This window comes from Leopardus geoffroyi, chromosome A1, assembly GCF_018350155.1.
Source record: "Leopardus geoffroyi isolate Oge1 chromosome A1, O.geoffroyi_Oge1_pat1.0, whole genome shotgun sequence".
In the NCBI taxonomy this organism is placed as follows: Eukaryota; Metazoa; Chordata; class Mammalia; order Carnivora; family Felidae; genus Leopardus; species Leopardus geoffroyi.
This window is the reverse complement of record NC_059326.1, coordinates 66,359,805-66,374,150: the sequence shown is the minus strand read 5'-3', so window position 1 is coordinate 66,374,150 and position 14,346 is coordinate 66,359,805. Positions and strand designations below refer to the sequence as shown.

The 14,346-nt window shown below is 39.6% G+C and overlaps 1 protein-coding gene across 2 annotated transcripts in view; it reads right to left on the bottom strand.

Moving 5' to 3' along the window:
• The window catches only part of GPC6 (glypican 6), a 1,119,539-nt gene that overhangs the window by 89,459 nt on the left and 1,015,734 nt on the right, over positions 1 to 14,346 (bottom strand). For both annotated transcript variants that reach the window (XM_045480598.1, XM_045480590.1), the window contains exon 6: positions 2,286 to 2,429. In XM_045480598.1, coding sequence (XP_045336554.1) covers positions 2,286 to 2,429 — 144 coding nt within the window. The remainder of the gene's footprint in view (positions 1 to 2,285; positions 2,430 to 14,346) is intronic.

The window sequence follows — 14,346 nt, the reverse complement described above, 5'->3', positions numbered from 1 at the left end:
GAAACAGCCCCTTGCCCTCAGGGACTGGGATGTAGCTCCAGGTTGGTTAATGGCTGGCTGTGAACTACAAATTGTGAATTCTTAGAATTTGGGAATTTAACTCAATAAAACATTTATAAACCTGCCATTCTCCCTTACAGAGCCTAAAGTCACACCTATGAGGAGCTAAGCATGTGCTGTCAGAGAACATTTTAGAATAAAACTGAATTATTGATTTGAATTCCTATGCACTGAATTTGGTCCTTATGCAGTCTGTCTGGTCCTTGGTTTTTACTCATGTTCATACGATTAACCATTATGAGTTCTTTTCAGAAAAAAATTGATTAAAATACATTTTTGGGGGGTGCATGAAATAGCTTGCTATTTGTCAATACTCTTTAAGACCTTTACATTTGGGGCATTTTGATGATCATCAATGAATTTCTTTTATAAAGGGTTCAAATTCCAGTTTTATTTTTTATCAGATGTGAAACATCATGTGAACGTCGCAAGGCACGGACACTTTATTTAGGCTGTACTACGTTGCACACATACTGCTGTCTCGAGAAAAATGTTTTTCTTGCTCTACTTCCCCTGTTTGAGTGTGTGTTTGTTTTGTGTGTGTTTATTTCTCCTGGAGAGGAGAGAAAACTGTGCTTCTGTTTCAAGGGGAAAACATTAATTAGTAGTCATAGATATCATTGTATGGATCAAATTCAATGCAAATTTAACTAAGTGCATAATGTTCCCAAATTGTTTTTAAATTTTACCTTATTGTGCTAAGAACACTTAACGTGAGAGGTACCCTCTTAACAGATTTTTAAGTGCACAACACAGAATTGTTATCTGTGGGTGCGATGTTGTGCAGTAGATCGCTAGAACTTACTCATCTTGCCCTGTGCCCCAATTCTTAAATGAGAGTTTATGAAAATTCCAAAAAGCTTGAATTACTCCAATAACTAAGCTAGAGCCAACTAAAATGGAAAAAAAAAAAAAAAGAAAAGAAAAAAAAAAAGAAAGAGAATTCAAATCCGTACTCACCATTTGTGCTTTGGTTAAAAGGATCCTAACATACGGAAGTTTGTAACGTGAAAACTCGAAAATGGAATCTAACGGTAACCATCATGTCTTTAAAACAATTGGCTAGTTGTTCAGGGGAATCTAACTGGTTGTTTAAAAGAAGAAAGGTGAGTAATTTTAAGAGGGGTTTTATTGGCTAACAAACAGTAATAAATTTATAACGTAATTCAGTGGCTACTCACTTCACTTGCCCCTTCACTTTGGCGCTTTGTGACTAGGGCTTTATGTTGTAAGTACATATGATTTGTATAGACAGAGATGCTGAGATGCATTTACTTGGAGGCCAAACTCAACCAATTTAATCTTAGGAGTTCTACACTGTAGAAGGATATTAACTAAAATGATAAAGTAATTTCTAACAGTGACTAATAAAAGTATTTTCATAACCAGAAATCCCTTGAGATCTGAGTTTATATGACATAATCAGATGTGGTTCAAGTATTTTATGACCTTAGGGTTTTTATCTGTTAGTTTTACATCAAGATAATTGGCAAAATAACATTAACAACACTAAAAATTACAGGTATATAAATTGTTCATGGTGCTATAAATTACATTGAAAATAATTGGGTGGATTTCTTTGAAATTATGAGCTTTTAATTTTTTACAACAAAACTTGATTTTTAAAACACATTAAAAATTGTGTTTACTATGCTCATGGTTGTATTCTCCAAGTAAATTGCTTTGCTGGTAGATATCTTTCGGTCCCCTGACACACATTTAAGTGGATCAAAGAGTGACTATTGCTAAGGATTCCAACTTTTTAAAGACACACAATAAAGAGAAAATGGTAGTAACATTGACTCGGGGTCTCTTGGCAAGGTCTTTCAAACAGAACACTTTATACACGAGAATGCATAGTAAAATCACACTGTTTCATAACTGAATAAATAACAGAAGCAGAGGAATAAGAAATGCGCTATTGTAATTATATCTCTGGAAGATATAGTAACTTAGTCTTCAGATTAATATTGCAGAAGAAATATGAAGTTGAAAATTTGGCCACTGCATGAGTGGATTAATAGTGATAAGATGCCTTAAATAATCTAATTCATGACCTAAAGGGAAGATCTCATTATTTTTCAATATTCTAATTAAGACCAGGAGCAGATACAAGAATGAGATGATTTTTACAACCAACTTTTTCAGAGTCCCATCACGTCTTCTGAAGAATAACCCTGGTAACAGGAAGTGCCCACCATGGCCATCAATCCCAGAGAACTCACCAGCCGGTCCAAGCTTGTGCCTGCAGCAGTCGTTGGCCTCTCCTCGGGATTGTAAGGTCTGAACCTTGTATTAAAATTTTCAGGAGCCGAGCGAGCAGATCTGAGGGCTGGAGCAGGTTTGGGTTGGCCACATCCCTGAAAGACCTGGAAGAACCATTGGAAAGTTCAAGAAAGTTACACAATGAGATTCTTTCTAAGATCTTGGTGTAGAAGCATGCAATGTATCTCTAAACTTAAACAACTACAACCACTAATACAACAGAAAGAATTGACTAGACAGATATGGGGTGGCCTGACTCTTATTTTCAATATATGTAGTCAATCCTCATTATTTACCAATTTTCTATTTGTGAATTTGCCTACTCGCAAAATTACTGTGTAAGTCCAAAATCAATAGTCATGTGCTTCTGCAGACATGGGCAGAGTGGCCCTATATGCATGTACCCAGATGAGGCCGAAGAAGGTGACACTCTGCCTTCTCGGCTGAGCTCTCATGCTGAAAACAAGTGTCGTTTCTGTGGCCTATTTAGTGCCACGTTTTTCACATTTTTGTGCTTTTACTTGGCAACTTCCCTGTTTAAAATGCCCCCCAAGCTTAGGGTTTGGTGTTCCTGAGCACAAGGGGCTGTGACGTGCCATATGGAGAAAGTATGTGTGTTAGATAAACTTTGTTCAGGCAGGAGTTAGAGTATAAATAAATATAAACTTAAATAAGGTTATGTATTGGTTGGTTGACCAAAAGGTGACTAAAAGCCTGCAGGTGCCTAGCCCTGTGTCTCCATCGGTTCAGTATTTGCTAATTCAATATTTGTAGCAACTTTCTGAAACATAAATACCACAAATAACAAACACTGACCGTATTAAAAAAAAAAGGAATTATAATCGTTACGTCACAGGATAGTTTCAGGATTGAATGAATTGCGTCCGAGACATTTTCACGTACTTGCATTTGGCATTCAGTAAATACCCGTTTGGGATTCCTGTTATGGTGACAAGTGTATTTCCTGTAGAGCATATAAGGCCAAATAACGTTGAGTGACTCCCCTCTGAATAATGAAAACCTCTACTGGAAGAGTTCTTTGAAAACTCTCTCTGGAGCAATGGTGTGGAAATAGGACAAGCCCATGTGGTGAAATCCCTGTAATGATAGTTCTCTCTAATTTTGTTGTTGACAGCTGTTCATGTCACAATTAGGTTTGCTGTGGGAAATCAAACATTTCATTGTAATGATCTTAGGGACCGAGCAACCGGCTCTTTCCCACAGTGATTTCACTCACAGTGGGGTGAGGACGCTTCTTTTTGGCTGTTTTTAGAAGCTTGGTACTATCTGCTGGTTATCAGATGATCCCTTTACTAGAATTACAGAAACTATAGCAACATTTTCAGGAAGTTCTGATGAAGTTTACCGTCACTTTTCTTCCATTTTACACAGGAGGTGATTCTACTTCTAGATACTTATTTGGGCCAGCTTTCTGGGACTATCTCTACGTCAGCTAATTCTTAACCTGCCTGGGTATGTTTAGAATGTATTCCTTTCGGTTTTGTTACTTGATTCTGCGTTAACTCTAAAATAAGCATTTTTCATCAAGCATACTATGGGATTCTATTGAAGTACGCAGCTCTCCAGTGCCACTCCCAATGACAAATCCCATCTCCAGACACAATTCATTCAGTTCCACCACCACAGCTAATTCCTCTTCTGTTGTATTCAAAAGTTCTCTTTCGGCTCAGCATTTTGCAGAGTGGACGCACTTTGTCTTGCCATTCTTCGAGACTGGTCTTAACACACTATTGATTATTCTTCTCTCACACAATTTCTGAAGTTGATGGTGTAAACTCATGTGATAAAGATAGTGGGCCCTTTTCTCCCTAGTGCCTCAATCACTTCCCAGTGGCAAGGTCATTGCTGATGGAGGGTATTAACATTTCCAAAGCTCCAGGGTTTTGTTGAGTGTGCTATTCTGGATCCCATTGAATATGACAGCTGACTTTTAGAAAGTGTAAAGCCTAGGGCAAAACGACGCTAATGGCCTTGCTGGAATTTCTTGAAGCAGGGCACAGAAAGAGTTAACAGACCTTCTTAATTTGCCCTTTGGGAAAAATCTGGCTCACTGGTTTAAATTAAATCAAAGGAGCAAGAAATGCCCTGACAGAATATTAGGGCCCCAGGGGAGATATTTCATCATAACAGAAAACCTTACCACTTGTTTGATTTTTTTTTTTTTGAGAGTGTTAATTATAATCACAGAACATGAGTAAGTCAACATAGCCCAGTAGCTTTTTGCTATTTATATTTTTAAGGTGGCTTCAGTGCAGAAATTGCTGAGACTATGACCCAAACTGAAGAAAATACTGACTTGTAATTATGACAGAAGCCACATCTCACCCCGTCATCAGCTGGAGACCTACAGAAAAATCCATTGCAATATGTCACGATATGAATCTTGAAGGTCCTTCAACACAGATTCTATTTTACCCTTAGGAAAAAAGGAAATGCCAGAAAGAGACCCTTCCACGTAGAGGGGCCATGCCCAGGGGTCAAGGGCTGGTTTTCGGAATTTCAAGAAACCGGAAAGGAACAGTTGCAAAGGAGACCAGAGCACCCATTCACCCTGTCACTGCTCGGGAGTGATTAAAATCCCCTGCCTGATTCTCAATGCAGCGACTATATCTTAAACAACATATATCCGTCATGTTACTGAGATGAACAATAAGGTGAAAATCAGTGATTCTGTTTCTGATCCATGCAACCTGTTAGTGAGACAACATGTTTCTCAAACATGGGGTTCATGGGATGGTTGACAAAAGGAGGTCTTGTGCAGGACATTTCTACTGTCTCAGACAATTGTCTGAGCTTGCGATAGCAGCGGTCTAGTTAGACAAAGCTGTGTGGCTCACGAGGCCCAAGGCTACGTCATTATAAAGGACCAATAAGCCTTTTACCTGGTGGTCTGAGTACCCCAGTATATTACATTTGGAATAAGGGAAGAAAGAGGAGAATAATGTGAGTCAGTTAAGTGAGAGGCTAAATGAGGTTAGGTTACATGAGAATTCGATTCAGAGGAGTGGTCAGGGCGGAGGTGTAGATTTGGATCATCAGCCTAAGGCGAAATTTAAAGCCTTGTTGCACTCACCAAGGGCAAGCATGTAGCCAGGTGGCAGGTAGGGCTGAGGACAGCCCAGTGCCATGCCAACATTCAGGGTCCTCCCTGAACTTGAGTCTCCTACTCTGTCAGATGGGAATAATACTATTATTCACCATACAGATAGGCCGCGATGATAAAATGCAATACATAAGGCAGGAAACTAGAAGACGGTGTTTGGAAAAGTTAGTGCTTGACAATTAATTAGCTAATTATGTTATTCTACAATCGGTTTCTTTCTAGAAGTTTTGTTTTTTGAGTCAGTAGATTTGAGGGGAAAAAATGTCTGGGCTGATGTTTCTTAAATGTTTTCCACAAAACATCACTTCCAAGGGTTGTTAACAGTTGTTACATATGCAGTAAATTCCACGCGTCAAAGTTAAATTAGGTACTTAGGTACATAGTAGAACTTTGTCATGTGATTGCGTGTTCTGACTCATCAAAAGAGAGGAGGTCACTTGCAGTGTTTCCCAAATTATTTGGCCTCTGGCTCCTCAGAGGGCGCAGGAGATTCTCACAAGATGGGTGTTCCAGGGAACACACCCCAGGATACGCTGTGAAGGGTGTTCTAACCAACCCAGAGAAGTGATTCAGATGTAACACTTAGATTAGATGCATCTATGTAGAGGTGTTTGTGAATCCATTCCACCTCCACTACGTTTTTTTCTTTTTTCTTTTTCCTTTTAGATAAAACAAGTTTTTAAAGTTGAATTTTATTTGCATACAATATTATATTCCTTTCAGGTATATAACATAGTGAATCGATATTTTTATACATTACAAAATGATCACCTCAATAGTTCTAGTTACCATCTGTCACTATAGAAAGTTATTACAATATTATTGACTATATTCCCTGTGCTGTCTTTTACAACCCTGTGACTTATTTATTTTATAACTGGTAGTCTGCACATCTCAAGTCTCTTCCCCTATTACACTCTCCTCCCTTCTAGCAACTGTATTTCTTCTTTCTATCAGCCTCTGTTTTGTCTTCTTTGGTTTTTTAGATTGCACGAATAAGTGAAATAATATGGTTGCATTTGTCTTTCTCTGTCTGACTTATTTCACTTAGCATAATCCCTCTGGGGCCATCCGTGTTGTGGCAAATGCAAGATCTCATTCTTTTTAATGGCTGAGTAATATTCCATTACTCAACTTCTTTATCCATTCATCTCTTGAGGAACAGTTGGGTTGCTTCCATATCTCAGCTATTGTGCTGCGATGAACATAGGGGTATGTATATTTTTTCAAATTGCTGTCTTTATTTTCTTTGTATAAATGTCCAGAAGGGAAATTCTTGGACTGCATGGTAGTTCTACTTTTAATTTTTTAAGAAACTTCTGTATTGTCTATAGAGGCTTCACCAATTTACATTCCCGCCAACAATGCCTGCACCCCTTGCTGCCTTTTTTTCTTTTCACAGTTTATTTATTTGTTTTGAGAGAAAGAGAGAACACGGGGGAGGTGCAGAGAAGGAGGGAAGAGAATCCCAAGCAGGCTCTGAGCTAAGAGCGCAGAGTTTGATCTCACAATCCGTGAGATCGTGACCTGAGCCAAAATCAAGAGTTAGATGCTTAACTGACTGAGCCACCCAGGTGCCTCCCCCCCACTACCTTTAATTCAAGGGAAGAAATACTGTTTTAAGTCACTAACGGTTTTTTCTTTACAACAGAAGAGAAGTTTCTAGAGAGCACAGTTGAAGCCACATTTGTGGAACAAATCATAAGCTTTAATCCTTGAAGAAACAGAATCAGTATCATCTGCCTGTCTTCCTCCAAGGGATGCTGTAATAGATAATTAGATACAGTCCATGGGGGATATGTTCCAAGACCTCTAGTGAATGCCTGAAACCATAAATAGAATCAAATCTTATATATACATTTTTTCCCTATATGTGTGTACTTATGATAAAGTTTAATTTATAAATTAGGCACAGTAAGAGATAAACAACAATAAGAGATGATAAAATTGAACAATTACAACAAAAGACCATCATAAAAGTTATGTGAACATGGAACCCCCCCTTAAAATATCTTACTGTTCCTGTATCACTCTTCTTCCTGTGATGCGGTGAGAGGATAAAATGCCTACAAGAGATGAAGTGGGATGAGTGATGCAGACACCGTGACATGATGTTAGACTGGTGGTGGCCTTCTGACAGAGGAAGGTAGGTCAGAAGGAAGGTCATCTGCTTTGGGATCACATTTGAGTGCAGGTAACTGAAAAACTGAAACCATGGAAAGCAAAACCATGGATAAGGGGGGACCGCTGTAATTTGGAAATGTAGCTGGCAGTCCCAGTGTAGACAGGTACCACAAATGTACAACAGAATTTTCCTTCGTGCTTGGTGGGCTTGCAAAACCTGTGGGTTTGGGGAACATATCTGCCTTATGAATTCTCTCTCTTAAGAAGATTACTAAAATAACGTCTCAGAAGTATGCTGGCATTCTGAAATTAAAGACGCTGACGTTAAAGCTACAAAGTTCTGAAAGAAGAGACATTTTATTGTTTCTGAGAGGTGAGAAAGAGAGGAAGGTGTGGTGATAACAGGTTTGAGTGCTGTGTCTTAGGTTTTAAAATATAAGCCGTTTTCCCTTAAGGACATCTCAGCGTCTTAACATATTTCCCTTAAAATAAAACAACATGGTATGCACTTTTCCAGAAGCATCCGTAGCTTTATACCTATATCTCTTTGTCTTCTGCAGGTTGATTATACATCCACAAAAGTCATTACTGGTGACCTGATAAGCAGCGGCTGCCGATCAATCCTGTCTCGGCTCCTATGTTTTAAAAAAAATTCTATCTTCTCAGTTTCTGCTCAGTGGGTTCTTATTGTGGTGGGATGTTGCTATTCCCATATATCGTTCTGAAAATTTGCAAACAGAACTCTAATCTTTCATATTAATATGGGTGGCAGTTAATGCTACCTAGATTTATTTGGACTTGGTGTTTTGAGAGTAAGTAATGTTTTATTTACTTACGAGATTCTAATTTAAATTACAGTGTTGATGAGTGAACTGTTTGTTAGATGACCACTTGGGGAATTCAAATCTATCCCAGTTGTTCCCAAGGAAACAGAAGCTATCATATCTGCATGGGCTTTACATATGTTTTGTCCAAGTATGTCTCATTGTTTTCATGAGAGACAGCTGTGGCCTAAGAGAAAGGCCATGAACGAGAGTCTAGACTTTCTCCTTAAACCTGTATGACCTTGGAGTAACATATTCTCCCCCATTCTCATGGCTGCTGGGAAGACAGAAGGATAGGATACTTTGAAAAGACACTAAAAATATGAGGCATAGAAAGGTATATTATTGAAGTAATATTTTAGCAATTAAATAGCACAATAATGGATAACAAATCAAATCTATGGATTATGCAGAGTGATGCATGGGTAATCTTTCATGAAGAATTGGATCTTAAATATTTTGTTCATTGCTGAATCCCAGAATCTGCAAGAGTTCCTAGCACACAGTATGTGTGTGTGTGTTTTTTTTTTTTTTTTTAGTTTATTTATTTTGAGAAAGAGAGAGCATGAGCAGGGGAAGGGCAGAGAAACAGGGAGAGAGAGAATCCCAAACAGGCCTCAGACTGTCAGAGAAGAGCCCATTGTGGGGCTTGAATCCGTGAACTGTGAGATCATGACCTGAGCTGAAACCAAGAGTCAGATGCTTAAATGAATGAGCCACCCAGGAGCCCCACAATACATGCTTTTCTTAAAAAAACAAAAACAAAAAAACCCAAACAACAACAACAACAACAACAAAAAACCCTGGGAATGAAAGCTTATGGATAAATAAAATTTTTAGTTGTAATTTCACCCTTTTGCAAACATTTATGGAAGGCAATTAGCAGACAGATTTCTGTAAGACAGGACTGGAAAGGAAAAGAGAGCTTTCACTTACTGAATGTCCATGATGGGCCAGACCCTGTGCTATGTATTTTATATACTTTATCACAAAGAATCATTATCTCTCCAGAATCAGCCTAACATTTCTTTCTTTGGACTTCAGGGAAAACAATGAATCATGGGTCTGTGTAAAAAACTCATTTGATATTTCCCTTATTCCATTTACCGTGCCAACTTAAAGCAAAATCAAATCAACAACTTTAAACTGATAAATAAAACCAAAAAAAACCCTGTTCCTTGATCGCTTGATAACAGCTACCCACTGTGCTTGGAAAGCCAATTAGAGAGCTTAAGACCCTGTATATATAATAGTCAGGCTTGGCTCTCTGATTAATGGCGGGTGAGCTAAGAGACACAGGTTCTAGAGGAAACTGGGCTCACGTCTCAAGCAATGGCTGTTGCTTGTAGCAAAGTGGAAGGCAAATCAGGCTGTTTGCAAAGCATCCCTTTCTGAGCATCGCCACTTGCCCGTGGCTGCAGTTGAAGGGTCTCCCTGTCCTTGACTGTCTAGGGTCAGCACAGAGCTGGGGTCCTTTTTCAAAGAAGTATAATCTGGAGATAGAAATGGGTGTGTAGGAGTTGTCCACCTATCATTAGTAAATAGATGTGAATAAGTTGAAATGTTTTTTTAAACCCCAGTTTATTAAGAGTCATAGCCAGAAAAGCCATATCATCACCATGACACAAGATTAAACTGACACCCTAGAGCCTCATTTCACAATGTTTTTTGCATTCTGCTAATATCCCACGAAGACTTTTCCTGAATATAAACCGAAAACTTTTAATAATGACTTCTTCCTTTTGATATATAAAATTACTGTGCTCATTACACAAACATTTTAAATATCAAGGCTTTTTCTTTTTCTTTTGTTTTATTAGTTTGCCAGCTCTCTTTATGGATTGATTTTTTAAGAAAACATGTTTTCATCCTAATGTCTCAGAACAATCTGCTCTTTTCTTGTGTTCTTTTACCCACCCCTCCTTCTCTCTCTTCCTTCCCCTCTCTCTTCCTCTCTTTTTCTTTGCTCCCTGACTCATGCTTTTTTCCCCCTAAAGACTGATTACAATGATCCCTTGGCCAAGTTGTCTGGCAAACTCCACATGGGTCCCTGGGCAGGCTCAGGACTCCGTGAAGAGAATTTCGGGTTATATTGAATCAAGTCAACTCATCAGTTTCAGCTTTGGCTGCTTTTCACTGGCTTCAATTTTCAAAAGCCAGCTACCATGTCAGTTTTAAGGTTTTAAAAATTTACTCCCAATGCTTATGCAGCTTGGTTCCAGAATATCTGTCAGATGTTTTGCATACGTCTTAAAATTGTTTCTTCAATAAAAGCAAATTCGTTCCATTTGCTTGAGAAGATGATTTTTTTCCCTTGAAGCGTTTGCCTTCCTTAAAGAGCAGAACACCTTAACATTTTCTCCCAAATGGTTAGTAGGGAAGAATTACAAGGAACCGAACAAAGCGTATTTTGGGAGTGGAGACGAAGAGACCTTAACCTTCTTGGCCTGGCTAAATGATTATTTTATATGCCCTTTGTTTATGAGTTTTAAGATCATTTTGCTGAATTTACATAGATGTGTAGATTTCATCAGCCTGGCTCTGTATCATCCATTCAACCCATCACACAAACAATATTCATTGAGTGTCACTATGGCCAGACATAGGTGCCATGTGGACATGCCCCTGCTCTCATGAAGGTTCCGACAAGAAACTGGACAATTACATCATGATAAATGCAATAGGGGCACCCACAAGGGGCAACTAACCAGAATGGAGGGTCAGAGAAGGATTTCTAGAATAGCAGTGCTATGTTCGAACTGGCTCTTATGGGCTCACAAGACCACTTGTTAAATTTTCAGGAATTCTGCAAGCCAGTCATTAAACAGTGATTATTAAAAGCTAAACTGTAGAAACTTAAAGAAATTTGTATACGTTATATTGAAAACAAAGGTAATATATACTCAAAACTCATTACTTCCTAATTACTTACTATTACTTATGCCTTTGAGGTTATTTATGCCAATTGTATCACTAAAGGGGGGAAATGTTACCTTGTGGTGAGCTACTCTGTGTTCAGTGACATCACGTTGGTAGCATGAAATCACCATGGTGGGAATATTTACATAACAGAAATTGGCAAACACTACATGCTTAGTAACTAACTGCATAGTTAATAACTGCATTTACATGGTTAACTGCATGGTTACTGCATTGAGAGCTGGTTGTGCAAGCATTTGCCAGTGTATCACTGAATCTTACCCAGGAAGTAAAGAAATAGTTGGCATGTGCCAGAAATACTGGAAGATGGTGCCTATTTGGTGTTCGGGGTGGAGAGGACAGGATGTTCCAGGATGAGAGGACAGCTTGTGCAAAAGCATGGAGGTGACAGAGGATGGTTCTTCTGAACAACAAAGCCAGGGCCACCTTGTATGTGTGGCACATACAGAGGTTCTCTTACTTCCTATGTTAAAACGTCTAGTAGGACTCAGACTCGGTTGGTCTTATCCACTACCACCTCCATAGCATCTAGTATGGTGCTTGGAAGATAATCAATGCTCAATAAACATATGCTTCAATAATTCCAGGTGGAGACAGTGGTGAGTGGTGGCCTGGGGAGACAGGCTAAAGACAACATTGTGCCGGGCTACATCTGGCCTTGAGTCTAATGGCACCTGAGAACCATGGAAAGCTGGTAAGCAGGGGAGTAATGTGAACACATCTGCATTTTTAGCAATCCATCCGGTGACTGTGGAGAATAGATGAGAGCGTGGCAAAACCAAAGGCAGGGAATAAATTAGGAGGCTATAATCCACATGGGAGATGATAAAATGAAGGGAGCCACTGTGGATGGATTCAAAAGAGATTTAGAATGACTGATCAGTGGGGTCCATCATAGACCGACTGTGATGGCGAGGGAGAAGGGGAAGTTGAGGAGTCAGCTGCGTTTCTGTCTAGGACGAGGTGCGGCACAGGGCACCATCTCTGGGGAGGGAGGCTTTCTGGGAGGGCACGAGTACAGTTTTGGATAGCGCTATTGCGGGTGGCAGGTGGGGATGTGTGGCTGACCTTTGGATAAACAGGCATGATCCGGAGAGCAGTCTGGGCTGGGAGAGATTCGGGGGGAAATTACTCCTGTCCCTGTAGCAAAGTCAGAACACTGTGTCCGAAGAGGTCTCACTTTTCTGCAGAAGAGCTCTTTTTCTCACCCACCCCCATGCGCCCCAAGTTTTAAAGACATTTCGTCTAGCTAACAGGTCACGTGTATTAATAAAGAAATGATTGATTCTCACTTTGTAAGGCATCTAGGCTGGTGTTTTAAGATCTATTCTGGAATAATGAGGTGAAATGAAAGAGACTTGCAAAACATGTTAGAAGAAAGACTTATAGGAAGCCATATAATTCAAACATTGGTGGCAGAACAAGTTACTATAAACACACAGTGGTAGCTCCTTCCTATGCACACATGTAGGATGGCTGGGGCACTGACTCTCTGAAGCCAGCAGGATGGTGTATCCCTGGGTAGGGGGCAACACTAAGAGCCGGGGATGACTGTATATGGGTCACACTGGGTCTACTGAATTCCTCAACACGACCATCCGTGGCCCTTGGAAAGCCTGATTCTAAGGAAGGAGTTCTCTTCGAAGTTCTAAGGAGTTCCCTTCTAAGGAGGATGTTGGAAGAAGACTTTCTTTCAGGCGAGTGAGAGGGTATCTTCCTCTGTTTCTAAGAACACACTGAATGTTAAAAAACCGAATTGAGTTTCAGTCACCTATTCTTGAGTAAGCTTCATTAAAGGTAATCTTCTCATCTTTTGCCCTGAAGTTAAAGTGAAGGAAAATCTTAAGATAAATCTCCAAAGGTTAGAGATAATCAGGAGTTTCCCTTTATCATCAAAAGGAGGGAGTTTTTTTTTTTTTTTAAATCCCTGTACATGGAAGGAAAGTTAAAACTAGTTTGCTTGGGATGCGTTTCTTTTAATGCATTGTAGGCATTTTTCTCGAACCTTCATTTTACTTTATAAGAAAAGGTGTCTTTTTTCCCCCCCTTCCTTTCTTTTCTTTGTATGTAGCATCTGAAAAATCTGGCTTTCTTATCCAGTGATGTCACAAACAGGAATAGAACAGATTCTAGTTTTCTGTGTAGAAATAGAGAAATCAAAGAATAAAAGATGTTTCAAGGAGGTCACTGTTTCTTGGTGAAATATTATAAGTAAGAGCTGACGGGCAGAATATAAACTTTGAAATTTTGAAAAACCAGAGAAACTCTTCTGAATATTCTGAATTGAGACATCATTGAGGACTCCCTCTTTTCTTTTAAAAACAAAACTGAACAGGGTGCCTGGGTGGTTCAGTCGGTTAAGCTTCTGACTTTGGCTCAGGTCATGATCTCGCTGTTTGTGAGTTCGAGCCCTCCACCAGGCTCTCCAGCTCAGAGCCTGGAGCCTGCTTTGGATTCTGCATCTCCCTCTGTCTCTGTCCCTCTCCTGCTTGTGCGTGCATGCTCTCTCTCTCTCTCTCAAAAATAAACATTTAAAAAAAACCCGAAGAAGAAATAGAAATAGAACTTTATAATAAATAGTATATAGCCATTTCCTTTTTTCCTCAGAAATCAGGCGGAAGGAACTGAGCCACTTGTCAATGCAGCAGGCCAATTATTCCCTTAATGTAAGAATAATGTGATATTAGGCAAAGGCCAGTGATATTCTTCTAAAACCTTTTGCTGTATCGGCACTGGTGCGACCACCAGGTAGGGAGTAAGTTGCTGACAGCCTCTCTCCACCCCAGTCTTCTCCCCGAGCCCCTTCCTCCTGAAGGCTTTGTTCATTAGACATTTCTTCAGTGCCATGTCATGCCACGGGCCATGCCAAAATATGTGTCCCTTTCAAGGTGATTCACTGCCATTGAAAATAACACCGAGCACAGGTGACTTTCAGAGTAGGTGTATATATCACATCCTGCTCTTCGAATCTGAGATGTTAAAGAGAAGCTCACAGGCCATCATGGAGGA